At 32.7% G+C, this 16,953-nt stretch overlaps 1 protein-coding gene across 5 annotated transcripts in view; it reads left to right on the forward strand.

Annotated features, from left to right (window-relative positions):
• FER (FER tyrosine kinase) overlaps positions 1–16,953 on the forward strand; it is a 374,252-nt gene that overhangs the window by 250,638 nt on the left and 106,661 nt on the right. For all 5 annotated transcript variants that reach the window (XM_019727984.3, XM_019727983.3, XM_019727985.3 and 2 more), the window contains one exon: positions 2,479–2,573. In XM_019727984.3, coding sequence (XP_019583543.2) covers positions 2,479–2,573 — 95 coding nt within the window. The remainder of the gene's footprint in view (positions 1–2,478; positions 2,574–16,953) is intronic.

Genomic DNA, 16,953 nt, shown 5'->3' on the forward strand with positions numbered 1-16,953 from the left:
AAGCTTGTAGATATTTTAATTTATGATTTACTGAAGTATAAATAAACACTTGCAAATAAGCCCTTATAAGTAAGCACATACACAAATGTGTAAACAGAAAGTTTCAATGTTTAAGTTAGACTGTAGGTCAGTTTGGCAATTACAGTCAAAAGAACCAGATGCTAAAAAGCAATAAGTGAGGATTGTTCAAGTCCTTAAAAATATTGAAATATTTTTTTTTGCTTTTATCATACGTGCATATACATATATATGTAATATGCAATGTTGTGATTGTCCTTATAATAAAAATGTTACTGTATTCTATATATAAATATATAATTTACATATATATTTAGATATATAATTATATCTCTCCTACCCTACTTAGACATTACTGCGTGGTTCTCCCCATCTGTTGTTTTCTTTTCTGAGAACCTCGAATGTCTTCTTTAACTCAGTCTGGCATTTGTTCCAAAATTTGCATTTTGTTTATTTTCCAATTGATCTTCTAGGATGATGGTCGTCTCTTTTTCTTTTATCAGCTAAAATTTAGTGTTCCAGGTTGCTACCCCTGTATTGCAAGTAGTTAAAACTATTCTGTTCGTGGTAAAAATGTAGTTTATATAAGAAAACACAAAACAAATGGAAAGGTCCTTTGGACAGAGTGAGGATGGACATATGGTTGGGTGATGGATGGATGAATGGGATGAATGGGGGAGGAGGAGGACACGTGGATCCATACATTGTTGGGGTAGATGGAGGGAAGGAAAGAGGTGTATGTGGTGGGGGGTGGTGTCCTCCAACGTGGCATAGTGTGTAAAATTGAAGTTTCTGTAAAGTGCCATGGGAGAAAAGAGGACATCACAATGAGAGAGCTAAGTCCACTGGCATGGAACATTTTGAAGTACATTTCTTCATTTATCTAAAAATGAATATTGATCACAATGGATTAAACTCGCTTTGCGCATTTAGTAAATATTATCTACAGAATAAAGTTGAAACATTTTTTATGTATACTGACAATTTGAAAAAAAATACTCTGATAAATTTAAAGTCATGCTATCACAATTGAAATCCAGAGGTTCATTGTTTTACAGTTATTCATAGATATCCTTATGTCACAAGTTATATCTAACATTTTCAAAAACATTTCCTTTCCTATTTGTGAAATGTTTTATTGCACAATAGATTAATTTCCTTTTCTAAAGTGAGATTATGAAATTTTATCTTAATTAAAATTTTGTCCATATAGACTCTTAGGTATTCTTTACTAGATGATAGAACTATATATTTAGATATTTAATATTATTTGAGTTCAGGCTGGCTGTTTTGTGGAATTTCTTTACTAAGCAATTTCCAGCCTCTGAAATGATATTTTAGATTAAAATCAAACATTCTAAAGTTTCCTTTTTCATTCCTTGTAAAAGTGGTAAGCACAATGTTATTGTCAGAATATTTCCCTTATATCTAGAATTTTTCCCAGCTTATCTTTCATTTATAAATCATATATTTTCAACCTAAAACATTTTTCTTAGTGCCATCTCTGTTTTAATTGTATTAGGTTGGTGCAAAAGTAATTGCAGTTTTTGCAATTATTTTTAACCTTTTAAACCACAATTACTTTTGCACCAACCTAATATATATACAAAACATAAATTGTTTTATCTTTCTTCAAATTAAGTTGTTTTTTTAATTCTCTTAGGTAAGAAAACTGCATCTTTCAAATTTAAGTGAATTGATGTCAATAGGATAATATGGAATAAAATTTGGTAATAGAAATCATCAGGGTAGAGGCCTCTGAAGGAATCTAATCTAATTTTCACTCATGCTTAGAGTCCTATGGATGCGACTGCGCAACTTTTATAGCACTCTGAAATTTTGACTCATCCAAACTAAATCTTCTCTGCTTCAGCTTAAGTTTATATTGAAACTCTGTTATGCAGTTATTGAACCTTTGCCAGTTTTTTCACAGCTTTTGAGATTTTACTATGTTGAAATTAATTATCATCATCAAAAAGCATTGATGACTAAGTCTAATGGAATGATTACCCTATAGTATGTACCAATATGAATTGGATACTTATTTTTATGTCAAATCAAGTGTGTACATAAAACAAACAAAAAGATCGCATCCTAGCATTTTACAGTTTTAGATTGACTAATACTTGTCAACTACGCTCTTGTGGGGGTGGCTAAATCCAGAGACTTTGAAGGGAGTTCACATTTTTAGATTAACTAAATTATTCCTATTTAGCATAGATGTTAGTCTTTCAGAGTGGATATTTAAGAGAATATTTTATTGAATTGACTCGGACCTATATTTTGCCAATATTTATCAAAACTTGTAAACATCCCATTTATCATAATTTTGATGCTTACTGACGTTATAAAAATTGAATTATGCTGATTAAAGTATGTTCTACTTGTACACACTATTTATGATTATAAATTAATGCTATATTATTTAAATAACTATTCTTACAATTTTCTCTCATGCAGAATTCTCAAGCAATATGATCATCCCAATATTGTCAAGCTTATAGGAGTTTGCACACAAAGACAGCCTATCTACATCATTATGGAATTGATTCCAGGTAATAATTAGTTTAGAGATTTCCTTGATAACGTTTTAATACCATGTTTTATTACTTTTATTTGTTCAGTCTCTGATTTCTCCTTGTAAAGTTTCCAAGGTTTAACGTTTTCCTGATGACAAAGAACTTGTACACATACTTGATATTTCTATCATCTATAATACTTTGCTAGTTTCTAGATAATGTCAGCCAAGCTTTTTTTAAAAGAGAAATAAAATTATTACAGTACCGTTACACAAGGAATTTAGTTATATATAATGTTTATGTGGAAAAGGCTGTTTAAAAAAATAGTCTACTTAAAAGTTTAGAAGAATGATACAGTACTGTCTTATATGTCTTAGGTTGGTGCAAAAGTAATTGCTGTGTTTTATAGTTCATTGTATATCATTTTCTAAATAAGTTACCACACATCCTCATCTTTGGTTGTATATAATAATCACATAGTGCTTTGGGTCACTTAGGAACTATGAACTCATTTCACATGTGGACAAAGAAAAAAGTCATCTGTCTTGGCTTTTGTCCTTGTATTTCTTGTGACTTTCAACACCTCCAGGTTTGTTGGTGAACAACTTTCGCCAACAAACAAGGCTAAAATTGTATTGATACAGTACGTTTTTAAGTTGTTTTCATTTCATATTGTAGAAAATATAATCAGAGGTAAAATTTGATCTTTGTAAGATTTATAAATACAGTATTTAATAACCGGAAAGAATTTGCTCTTATCTTTAATGACTTTTTACTCATTTTAAAAAGAAGTTTAAAGTTAGAAATATGAAAAATATTTCTAACTTAACATATATTAAATAAACTTGATATTTTAGATTGTCCATTAAATACTGTTTACATACTTCTTCCATTATTTGTGGATAGTGAGTCTCATTTTATCACACTGTTTTGCTTGCTATTGGAATATTTCTTGGTGTTATCATATAACTGCAGTAGTTCTAGATCATCATCATCATCTTCATCCTTCCCAAGATGGCATTGTCTGTGTTAGGGTATTAGAGTGTATATTTGCATGGTTTACACTGTTATTTATTTCTTATAGTGCCTTTCAATAGAATTATGAAAAAATGATGAGTACAGTCTAAAATTTTAAAAACAATTGACTAGCCTGTAATTTTAATTAAAATAGGATATATAAATAGTATAAAAACATTCACATCTGTGCAGATGAAGCCTCAGTTAATAAGAGACGTCACCAAGGAACTTAGATTTGTGAGTAGGGGCAGATTAATGATGAAAAGTGATCTTTGGTTTTACCATGTATGATTAAAGCACCATGAATGACAATATCTTGATGGCAGAACCAAGTTGAATAAAACAGAAGATAGCTTTGCAGGAGAGCCAGGGATGTGTTTATCTGGGCAGTGACTAGTAACTTCTATTGATAATTTTTTAAATGAATAAGAATAAATTTCATTCGAAAATTCAAAATGTAATGGAAGGTATAAATTAAAAACGGAAACCTCCCACTCAACTATTTAAAGCTCGTTGTTTAGTTTTTTTGGTTTCTTATCCAAGAAAATGTTTAATGCAGATAACTTGATTTTATGCAAATCCCTTTATTAAAAAATCATAACTTTCAGATCTTGTTTCTTTTATTAATATAACTTATGGTTTCATTGCTTTGTATTCTTCCATGTAGTTCTACCTTTTCTTTGTAATGGCTGCAAAGTATTCCATTTTATGGATCTATATAATTTAACCAATCCTCTACGTGTATTTATGGATACTTTGGTTGTTTTGATTTTTATTATTTGTTTCTTGTTGTTTTACAGACAATGCTCAGTGAATATCTTTGGACTTATAAAAATCATTTTGATATTGGCTAAATTTTCAGCAGTGGGCTTGTTAGATCTGAGTTTACATGCATTTTGATTTATGGTAAACAAATTAGCTTTCTATTGTGGCATAACAAATAACGACAACCTAGCAGCTTTAAACAACATCCATCTATTACCACACAGTTGTATAGGTTAGAAATCCAGGCAGGCCTGACTGGGTTTTCTGCTCAGGGTCCCAGAAAGCCAAAAATCAGATGTCAAGCTAAGCTCTGATGTGGAGGCACTGGGGCAAGAATTCACAACCAAGCTCCTTCAGGTTGGTGGCAGAATCCCGTTCCTTGCAGCTGAGAAATGGTCTAAGGTTCTCCTTTGCTTGCTGTCAGTGGGGGCATCCCCCAGCTTCTGTATTCCTTTTTCCAAGGTCATTTTTCAGACCCAGCATGTCATATCTTTCAAGGGTTTTGAATTTCTGTAACTTCCTCTTCTGTTAGCAGCTTCAGAACACCGCTTTTTTGGGAAGGTCTCCTGTGATTAGATCAGGCTCAACTGGATTTAGGGCATCTCCCTGTCTTTAGGGCAACTGTGCCATAGGACAGAATATAATTACAGGAGTGAGACCCAATCATGTTGACATATTCCAGGGAGTAGGGTTGGACATCTTTTGGAGACTATCTTCAAATTCTGCCTACCACAGTGGATTTTGCTAAATTTTCTTGACTGTTAGTTGCAATATGGAATCTGAAACCACATTGATGAAGTTTTCATTCTCTGTTATGCTGTCTCCATTGGTTGATCTTGCAATTTGAATGCATCTTTTTTCCATGCATAATTTTGTAGCATCCTACTTTGTCATTTGGAAAATATCAAATGATCAGGTTATGCAGATATTCCAAATAGTGACATAATTCATTATAAAATATCAAAAGATCACGTGCATTAATAACACTACTAGTCTCATTGGAAAAGTAAAGCTATCTGGTTCATGGTGGCAAATATGTGTTTACTTTGTTTACACATATGTGTTTTCTAAAATTTTAATTTTAATTTGAATATTTGAATTTTATCACTGGCAACAAAAACTGTCACCTTTTTTCCTTAAAGTGTCAGGCTTACTTCATTCTCATTTTTGAGAAAACATCTATCAAATACCTAATTTTTAATAACAATAATTTATCATTCTTTTTCTGAAAATAGATTTATGATGTGTACTTCACATAGGTACACTTTATTGTATTGACATATGTATACACCTGTGAAACCATCACCACAATCAGTGTAATGAACACACTTTTAACCTCAAATTTTTCTCGTGCTTCTATTTAGTCCCTTCCTCCTGCTGTTCTCTACCGCCTGCCCAGTCAATCACTCATCTGCTTTCTCAAACTATATATTAGTATTTCTCAGAATTTTATATAAATGGAGTCAAACAGCCTGTACCCTTTTTATTTTGTTTGATGTTTCATCATCTTGTAATATGTATCAATAATTCATACCTTTTTATTGCTGAGTAGAATTACATTACGTGAACATACCACAGTTTATCCGTTCAGCTGTTGGTGGACTTTGGGATTTGGAGCTACTACAATGAAGCTGATGTGAACATCCATGTACAAGTCTGTGTATGGGCACGTGCTCTCATTTCTCTAGGAAAAATGCCTAGGAGTAGCATGAATAGATCATATGGAATGTACATGTTTAGGACATAGCTTTGAAATCTCTAGTACTAAACCAGTTATAGCTCACATTCAAATATGAAAATTGGACCAAAATAGCAAGTTCAAAAATAATGGACTCGTAATTTTGTGACATTTTCAAGTTAAGCTTTGGTAGCAAACTCTTCCGACTCACTACTTTTTTTCTCTCAATATAGAGAGAAAACTTTTTCCTCTCTTATGCACTCTTCCTCTCTGTGCACTTTTTCCTTTCTTATCAATGAACACATCAGAATATGTAAAGATAAATCAGCAAAAAAGCATAAAGTCCCTGGTAAAAAATATTTCCACTACAGGATAAAAAGCTGAAAAGCATATGGGTTTATCTCAAGTACACAAGTCTTGTCCAAATTTTAAAATCTGTTAGTGTAATCCATTACATCAACAGGCTAAAAAAGAATGATCACCTGGTCATATTAATTGATGGCAGAAAAAGCATTTGACAAAACACAACACCCATTTATGATTAAAAACATCAATAAACTAGCTATAGGGGGAAACTTCCTCAACTTGATTAAATACACACACACACACACACACACACACACACACACGTGATGTATATATTTATATGATGTAATTCTACTCAGCAATAAAAAGGCATTATATATATATATATATATATATATATATATATATATATATATATATATATATCGCTACAGCTAACATCATACTTAATGGTAGGAAACTTGATGCTTTCCCACTAAGATCAGGAACAAGGCAAAGATGCCACTCTCACTGTTCTGTTTCCATATTATACTGGAAGTCCTAGCTAATGCAGGAAACAAGAAAAGGAAACCAAAGGTATATTGACTGGAAAGGAAGAAATAAAACTGCCTTTTTCATAGAAGAAAATTTGGCAGTTTCTTACAAAACTAATCATACTCTTACTAAAGATACACTAATGTACAATCCATTAATCACATCTTTAGTATTTACCCAAGGGAGTTGAAAACTCATGTCCACACAAAAACCTGCACGTAGATATTTATAGCAGCTTCATTCATAATTCATAAACCTTGGAAACAACCAAGATATCTTGTACTAGGTGAGTGGATAAACAATCGATGGTACATCCAAACAATGGGATATTATTCAGTGCAAAAAGCAACAGCCATAAAAAGTCATAGAGGAAACTTAAATGCATATTACTAAGTAAAAGAAGGTGATCTGAAAAGACTACAAGCATAGTGTATGTGTCCAATTATATGGCATTCTGGAAAAGGGGGAACCACAGAGATAGTTAAAAGTTCAGTGGTTGCCAGGAATGAGGGAGCAGGGAGGGATGAATAGGCAGAGCATAGGGTCTTTAGGATAGTGAAACTACCATGTATGATATAACAGTAGATAAATGTCATTTTACATTTATCCAAACCTATAGAATGTACAGCACCATGAGTGAATCCCAATGTAAACTGTGAACTTTGGGTGGTGGTGATGCCTCCATGTAGGTTCCTCAGTTATAACAAATGTATCATTTCAGTGGTGAGTCCTGAGAATGTGGGAGACTGTGTATGTTGAGGGTCAGGGGGCATGCATGTGGATTACATGGGAAACCTCTGTACCTTCTCATTTTGTCTGTGAACCAAATACTGCTCTCAAAGAATCTTTAAATTAAAAAAGGAGAGAGAGAGTGAGAGGGCGAGAGAGAGAGAGATAAAATAGACTTGGTTGCTTTTGAAAAAGTCTAAGGATCTGTCTCCGTGACTTCTCCATTCTCTTAGCTCCTCCCTCCCTCCCTCCCATTTCAACCTGAAGTGACATATGTCCATGGTCAATGAAAGGCTGTAGGGGGTGGTGATGGAGATCTTAGTAAGTGTTCGTGAGGGCGTGGAAAAAACAGAACCCTCATACGTTGCTGATGGGACATAAAATGATACAGTCACTTTGGAAAAGTTTCTCATTTCTCAAAAAGTTACATAAATTTTCCATATAAACTAAGATTTCTGATTCTAGGTCATCACCCAAGAGAATTGAGCGTCTATCCCCACACAAAAACTGTTTGCAGATGTTCATAGCAGCATTATTTATAATAGCCAAAAAGTGGAAACAACCCAAATGTCTATTAATTAATGAATGGAAAAATAATGTAGTATATTCATAAAATAGATACTATTGAGTAATAAAGACAGTGAACCAATATATGCTGCAGTATAGATGAATCTCAAAAACTTTATGCTAATTAAGCAAGTCCAATGCAAAAGACTGTATGTTATATGATTCTGTTTCTGTGACATGCTCAGAAAAGATATCTAAACAGCAGATTTGGGGTTTCCTGGAGTTGGGAGTTTAGGTGGGGATTGACTATATATACAACCATGAGGGATCTTTTTAGAATGATGGCAGTGTTCTCAACTGGATTGTGGTACTGGTTGTACACCTCTGTAAATTTGTCAAAACTCTTCGAATTGTACATTAAGATGGATAAATTTTATGTTGTAAACTGAATTTCAGTATAGCTCTTAGTTAAAAAAAACAAAAACAAACCACACACACACACACACACACACACACACACATACACACACACACACACACAACAAAGGCCCAAGGGCCTGGCAGGCTTGGCCAAAAGCTTGGTGTAGCCACTTCTAAGTTACGTGATCTTGGCTCCCTTCCATGCGTTAGCTCCCTCACCTGTAAAGTAAGAGTAATAAGGTTATTGTAAGGACTAATGTACTGTGATTGTATATAAATACACATTATATATATATATATATATATATATATATATAATCTGTAGATATTTATATATCTATATATCTATCTTAGAGTGCTTAATGCGTAATAATCATTTTAGGTATTATGATTATCATTTTTATTTATGATTGGCTAAGAGAAAAAAGTGACTCATTAAGATGCTATAATCCAGCCAGAACTTAACCCAAACTCTGAACCAGCCCCTACTCCTAACTTGAATCCAACCCCTAGGTTTCTCTAGTCGAGAATGACCTGAGAACAAATTGGAAAGCATAAGTTTGTCTTTAATTCTTCCCTTTTCACCATTTGTGACTTTTGTTTACATAATTTAGTATTTAGCCTTCATGGATCTTTCTTTCCTTACATGTAAAACTAAAGTGGCTAGATTAAGTGGCTCCTAAATTTTAATTCTAACCTGTAATATTTAAGTTGTTAGGGAAATTTTTGTTAAATTTGAAACCTCTCATAAACTCTCAGATTACTCCAAAACACTCTTTCTGTCCTTTCCTCTTTTTACAAAAGACGTGGTGGGGAAATAAGCAACTAATTTCATTCTTATGAAAACAGCATAATATATAATATTTTATAGTTACATAATATTTTAAAGTGTCAAAGCACTTTCATTAACATTATGTCATTTGTTCTACCAGGCAGTATTTTTATCCCCATTTACAAATGAGCTAAATGAAGTTTGGAGACCTTAAAGTGACGTGTTAAATAGCAAGTGGGAAAATAGTGCTCTATTTTCTACTATCATTCAATTTATAAATGGGTCAAAATATATAATACTTTTATGAATTGAACATACAGATGAAAATTCAAATCAGTGTCTACACACGATACCCTATGGGCAAATACATGAATCCTCATTCTGTAATTTTTCAGCCTTGTTCACAGATAAGTAAATAGCTATTGCAGTTAACAGAAAAATTTTTATTTGAGTTACTTTTTCTCTACGGGGATCAAGCTGTGGAGGGAAGATTTAGAAAACTGGTAGGTTAAAAGCAAAATTTAATAACTGCTTAGTGTCTAATAGGCAAGCCACTTCAACAATATTATGCAAAGATTTAATATGCTCCTGTTTTCATTAGATAACTGAACCCGTTGGAATCATAAATCTGAAATATATTTTAACCACAGTAATGTTTGAAGAGATTATAAGCATTTGAGAATTCAAGTGTAGAGTGAATACTCCAAGATGATTCTGTCTTCATTTGAATCATTTCTTGAATTACAAATACTTTATTTATTTACCTGCTTGGCTATGGGTTGCTGGATAAATAAAATCAAACAAAAGACAATTCTAAATGGTACTAAGAAATAAGAACAAAACCAGAAAAGCTCTAATATGCTAAAAGATGACCCCCCTTTTATTTTACAAACAAGTTGTGTATTACTTAGAAATTCAAATGCAGGAAATGAGGAGAGTGTTTGTTTGTTTGTTTAAGTGACAGGCATGACTTAAAGGAATATTTATGGTCTGGGCACCTGTCATTTGTTTTCACATATGTGGTTAAATTAGGGTTGCCACAATGATGAATAGGAGACTAAAGCACCTTTATCTCTATGTACAATGAGCAGTGTCTCTGTAGATAATAGCTAGAGGATTAATTTTAGCAAGCCTTTACAAAATGTCAGTCTTCACCTTTTCCTTCACTAGAGACTTGTAACTGCCTCCTTCTTTCTGACCTGAATGTTCTCTTTGAATTCAGTACTTCCTGGAACTAACTGAATGTTGTACATTCCTTAGCTTACACAGAAATGTGCCCCGGGACAATCCCTAAACTTATCTTAATTTCAAAATGAGTTATGGCCTTGGAACTTGTAAAATTATTAAAGATTTTTTAGCAGGTTTTAGGCATCATCAAAATGTATTTCACCTCTAAAACATGCTTTTAAAAAGGGATTAAATTCATATAGCTTATATTGCCTAGAATTTAGCTTAGAAATCTGGACATGTTTATTATTATCACCGTCATAAATATTTCTTTCAGTAGAAATCTTCCCATTGTCAGAATTCCTTTTCTTTTAATTATTTCTGTTTGTAATTTCTATAGGTAATTTCACTAATTTTTGTCAGCAGATTAAATTCTTTTTAAAAATAAACATTTTATCCCTCCAATTCATCATGAAATTTGCTATTTTTATGTGATTTTAACAGAATCAGTTTCAAGTTATGTGACATTACAGCAATAGGAGGTTATTGTGGTAGTCACTGGAAATGACAATTCCTGTTCCTTAGATAAAAAAACTCCCAGTGTTTTGGCCCTGGATGCTTGCCTGGCATTTGTTTCTTCCACTCATCATAAATGTAGAAAAGGTAAATTGTGCCAACCAAAGATTAAGGAACATGGCTCCTGGCGCTCACTAAAAGAGAGTCCTCAAAATCTGAACTGGCACCTTGCCTTACATAGATGTAACCCTTCGGCAGTTGTATTAGGTTGGTGCAAAAGTAATTGCGGGTTTTGCAGCTATTTTTAACCTTTTAAACTGCAATTACTTTTGCACCAACCTAATACAATACTATTTATTACTTCACAGCAGTACATTTTGATATCAAGGGAAAGGACCACAGAGTAATTTTCAAATTAATATTTTGTACCAAAAATTATATGTCAGCTCAGTGGCTGAATTGTTTATGTTGCCAATAATTACTAAAGAAGAACCTAGTTTTGTGCACTTTATTTATTACTTTGTTTTCTTTGGAGATGTTGATAGGATAGTCTTTTAAAACAAATTTGATAGGAGTCTCAATTAGTGTAATTATAAAATAGTCCCTTGCAAATTTCAATTTGGGAGAACGGGTAACTTTTTTTAAAAATATATTAACTGATGTTTACAATATCTAAACATAGACATTGGTCTTTATTTTGTAGTTCAAGTATATGACATTAATGAAGAGCAAAATAAATGCACTTGGTTGCCCTCTTAAATCACAGATGATAGATTTTGCTATAATTAAAATACTTCCAAAACAGCATTTGGAAAGGATAGCATCTTCAAATTTATATTTCTTTCTCAGCCAAATGATACATTGGGTTGCCCTAATGTTTCATTTGCTGCCTAATATCCCAAAGCAAATGCAGATAAAATAGTTTAAACTGGCCTTGTCTCCAGACACTGAAAGCACTAACCTCCTTTGAAATTACTTTATTTAACTTACACATGACATAAATTGACAACCTGATGGTATTCCACATATGTGGTATTCGCATTTTCCTATTGTTTTGCAGGTAGACCACTCCCTTCTAGCAGTGCATATTCTTTCCCAGAGGCTGAACTAAATGCTCAAAACATTAACCCAGAAGAAGGATATGAGAAATGAAACCTAAAATATAACTATTACTGTATTACCTATTTGACTTGAGTGGTTTTAATGAAGAGCCTAGGGATTTTTTTTTCTATCGGTGAGCAAACATCTTTCATGATGCATTTGAGCCATAGATGCATTGTGTATATCTGAGCAACATTGGCCATGTGTTTTTTGATGTTCTGAGCATCTGATGACACTTATACCTGTAAGTACGTCCAGCAAGGAGGCAGGTAGCCTGGCGAGCAGGACAAACCATGTTCTGAGCCGTTTTCTTGCTCTTAGACCCATTTGTAAAATGACTTGATGGTAATTGAAGTTCCTTAATGATTGGAAGTGTAGGAGCTATGAACTCATATTCCTCCTTCCATGTGAATAAGCAATTCTTTAAGGTATGGATTCGTTTTATTGTTGTTTTGTTAGGTTATCATTTTTAAGTTTTTGTTAGTATACATGGAAAAGTTCTAAAATACTCCGAGATAAAGTTTAAAGTAATAATTTAAATGACAAGGAAATGTGCATTATTTGTGAAAGCCTACCTATATTTGGTTTTCAGTTCCAGGAAGAATATGATTCAGTACTTGATAGAGCTGTACCTGAGTTGGCATCCTAATAAACGTACCTAGAAAATGTAACTTGTGCTAGAAAATAAAAAAATTTGACTAAAGTTTTCTGTGTCAAACTTGAGAAAACAGTATCATTGACAATATCTACCTCAAAATCAAAAGCTTTATATAGCAACCTGAAAGAGATTGAAGAAATGACTTTATGTAACACATTTAATAATTTTGTATGTTAAGAGATTACATATATTAAATATTTTCAGGTTATCACCTGCTTTTTAAGACATTGTTTTGCTTTTTTTCCTTCTCTTATATATAAGTCTATGGTAGTATTGAGAACATTTCCAAGATCTTGGATAAAGACTTTGAAATGAATTTATCTTTAAGAAGATATACACTATGAGCAAGTAGTTGGATCTCTGTATTTTCTATCTTGGCTACTAAAACTAGAAAGAAACTCTATAGTTAACATCTATAATTTGTTGAATAGGATAAAAGACTCAAATACTTGTCTTTTTGTAATTTTTATGTCTTAAAAGTGCTTTTTAAAAATAAAGGGTAGGAAATCATATATGCAAATTTTATAAATATTGTACCATTGAGATTATTTGAATCAAATTTATGTTCTTTAATTCTCTTCAAAGTGGGATTTTTAAATTAATGAGGCTGTAATTTGAAGGAGCTTTATTATTCTTTCAAAAATATTTCAAACCAGTCAGTTTTGATCAAAATAAACCCTCAAAATGATAATCTTTATTGGAAACACATATATCATCCTGTATTTAAATGACTTTGAAACTTAGAAATATACCTTAGAAATATGCCTGTTTTTCTTGAAGACTTTCCATTCTTTATAAACCTATTATTGTGAGATTTGGATGAATTACTTGATAAGTACTTATTGAGCATAGCTATGTTCCATACACCACATACATTGGTGAAAAATATATCTGTGATCTTTTCCCTCACTGAATGCAGTGTAGTGCCGGAGACACATTAACACTAATTGCAAATAAATTTATTATTCCAAACTTTGCTGTAAAAAGCATTGCTGGAGAGATAGTGACAGGTGGCACCTAGTTTATTTTAGTTGCTTTAGGAAACAACTCTGGGTGAAATTTGTATTAAGACCTGAAACATAGAAACAATCTACCTTTGCAGAGGGCTAGGGAAAGGCACAAGGGAGCATCAAGTACAAAAGCTATGGGTGGGAGTGGTTTTTGTATTTGAGGAACAAGAAGAAGGATGGAATGACTGGGGCATACTGAGACTGGCAGAAGGTGAGGTTGGAAAGGTTGGAGGGATGGAATGATGAAGGGCCTCATAAGTCTTGGTAAGCAATTCTCAATTATATTCCCAGTGCAGTCGTGTTTTAGGCAGTGGAGTAAATTTTTTTTTTTTTTTTTTTTAAGTATTACTGTCAAAGAATACATAGGAAAAACAGTGAAAAGTCTCCCAGGCCTTCATTCTCTTTGCAGTTCTTCCTGGAGACAGTTGGTCTTAACTAGTTTTTTTGTTTTGGGGTTTTTTTTTGGTGAGGGTTTGTTGTTTGATTTTGTTTAATTTTAATTTTATTCTTTCAAAGCTTTTCTTTGCAAATGGAAACATATACATATGTATCTTATTTTTTTTTAACACAAATGATAGCTTAACATATACACTGTTGTGTTCTCTTTTTTTTGGGGGGCGTCTTTCTTTTTCTTTTAAGTTTATTGGGGTGACAATTGTTAGTAAAATTACATAGATTTCAGGTGTACAATTCTGTATTACATCATCTATAAATCCCATTGTGTGTTCACCACCCAGAGTCAGTTCTCCTTCCATCACCATATATTTGATCCCTCTTTATTTTTTTACTTGACAAATTATCTAGGATATTTTTTACATCAGTATATATAGATTTAATTTATTCTTTTAAGAGTTGCATAGTATTTGTTTATGCCCTGCTTGATAATTGTATTTCTAGTCACCTACTACCATAAAAAATACTTAAGTAAAAATTTTTGTACATGTATGTTTGCTCTTATATGAAGATACATTTTATGTCAAATTCTACCGTCTTGAATATGTAAACAGATATGTTATAGGGAAGTTTTGTGAATATTCTCCAAACTTCAGACCTCTGAATCAATAGTTCAGGCAGCATAGATCTGAACTCAAGAGATTTTTTCCAGAAAACATAGAGAGTGGCTCCCTGTGAAGCCTGTGCTTCCAGAAGCCTTCACAATATTATGTGTAAAAGGTGGTATGTATGAGATGAATTTATAAATGGCCAAGTAAACCCCATTTCCTAGTCATGATCACAATGGTGATTGTAGTGTTTTCGAATAAGAGTATCAGATAGTGTTTTTTACTTATCTCTGTGTCCTTTATGACCAAATTTATTTCATCCCAGTGTACTTGATTTTGGAGTCAGGATTTTTTTAGAGAACTGTTTGACCAGTGGGAAAAAATACCCAGCCTTAAAGTATTTGAGGCTTCTCACTGATCAGTTGTGATATTTTGTTGTTATTCACTCCAAAACTTATAATAAAGGAAATGTTCAGTGAAATTAAAAATTCCAAAACTGTTATTTGGAAGGTAGTATACCTCAGAGTGGCTTTTGCCAGTGTAAGCATGACCACTGTGGCTTTGGAGCAATGTATGTGTTTGTTTCCACTCTACTACTTCTAGATGTGTGACTTTGGGCAAGTTACGGAATCTCAGTTAGCCTCAATATCTTTACGTATAAAATGACAGATGAGAGTAATAATGTCCAAGAGTTACATGAAATAATATATGTAAAGAAGGTGGCATAAATCTTAACACATTCTAAGTACTTGTATATGTCACCTGCTGCTAAATTAATTAATCTGAGCTGAGCATTAACATTAGGTATAGATTGGTTTTTTAGTTTAATGAGCTATCAGATTCCTGTAATGCCCAAATACTTCAAAGTAAACAATATCCAACTTTTGAAAACTGTCCGTATTTTCAGAACACTAGTAGTTACTTATTTTGGCCCAGATTGTTTCGTTAAAATGTTAATTAACTAATTAAAAATTAATCTGAGGCATTTATTTCTCTTCCTACTAGAGCATTAGCAAACAATTAAATTTTAGTTTAACAGAAAAGAGTGCTATCAATGTGTAGGTCAGTAAGTTTTTCCTTGCTATTTTAAAGTATAAAACCTTTAGATTTTAGGAAAATAAATATACAAACACAGTAAAGCTTTCAATGGAACAAACATTTTATCTGAAGTCAACTATAAATATAGAAGGAAATATGATTCTGAGATGAAATATAAAAAGTACTTATTTGTAGTAGGAAAGCGTATGGAAACCAGTCCAGGCACAATCACAGTTCACAGACTCAGGAATTCGTAACTAGCGATCGATAAGTGGATAGGAAGACAAGTGGATAGGAAGTAGGTTTGGAGGACAAGTGTTCTTTGGAGAGCTCAAAGCCTGTCAGAGATGGAGAGGAAAGCACAGAATAACAATTTCTGAAATGTGTCAGGATGTATAGGAAACCAGACAATATCTGAGACAGTGTTAAATAATAAAATAATTCGGCTAAACTGGCATCACCCCGAGTGCACTGAAGGCAGATTTATGAATAGTTTCATTTTAATAGTTGTGGTGGGTAAAAATTAAGCTATGAAGAGTCCAAGTTAGGATGGGTTCTGGCACGATTCCTGGCAAAATGACAAGGTTTTTGCCAAGAGGAAAGAAGATGTTGATGGCAAGGACCTTTCAAAATGAAAGGGCCTTGTATTTCCACGACAGTGCTGAGGTATGTGTGCGCTCCATTTCAGAAAGATGAGCCATGTGGGTTTTTCTGCTTGAATAATATCTAAGTCAATACAGTAATAAATAGTTTTAAATGTGATCAATGAAAATATTCATCTGTGTTACTTCACTTTTTTAGACAGTTAAAATTTTCATTGTAGAATGAACATTAAAGTTGTTTTATATAATCCACAGGCAGGTAGGTATAAACTTAGACTGTTGAACACTGCCAACCATGTTCTGGAACTTTTTTCAATAGCTGATCATAAATAAAACTTGGGCTTTGTGTGTTTTGTTGAGTTTTAATTGGACTCATTGAGAAAACTACTTTTCAAATACAGTATGTTACAGGTGTGAAATATGAGCCAATTTTTATTTACTAATATTACTAATATGAACACAACGTAATTAAAACATGATTATGTATGAAATGAGGCAAGATTACTGAATTGATAGCTTATTCTTAGTGTTCTACATATGTAATGATGTATGGTATATCAAATTGAATTTTTATCCGAACCTGGTTTTGCTAATT

This window comes from Rhinolophus sinicus, chromosome 3 (genome assembly GCF_057876585.1).
Source record: "Rhinolophus sinicus isolate RSI-liver-muscle chromosome 3, RSI-T2T, whole genome shotgun sequence".
In the NCBI taxonomy this organism is placed as follows: Eukaryota; Metazoa; Chordata; class Mammalia; order Chiroptera; family Rhinolophidae; genus Rhinolophus; species Rhinolophus sinicus.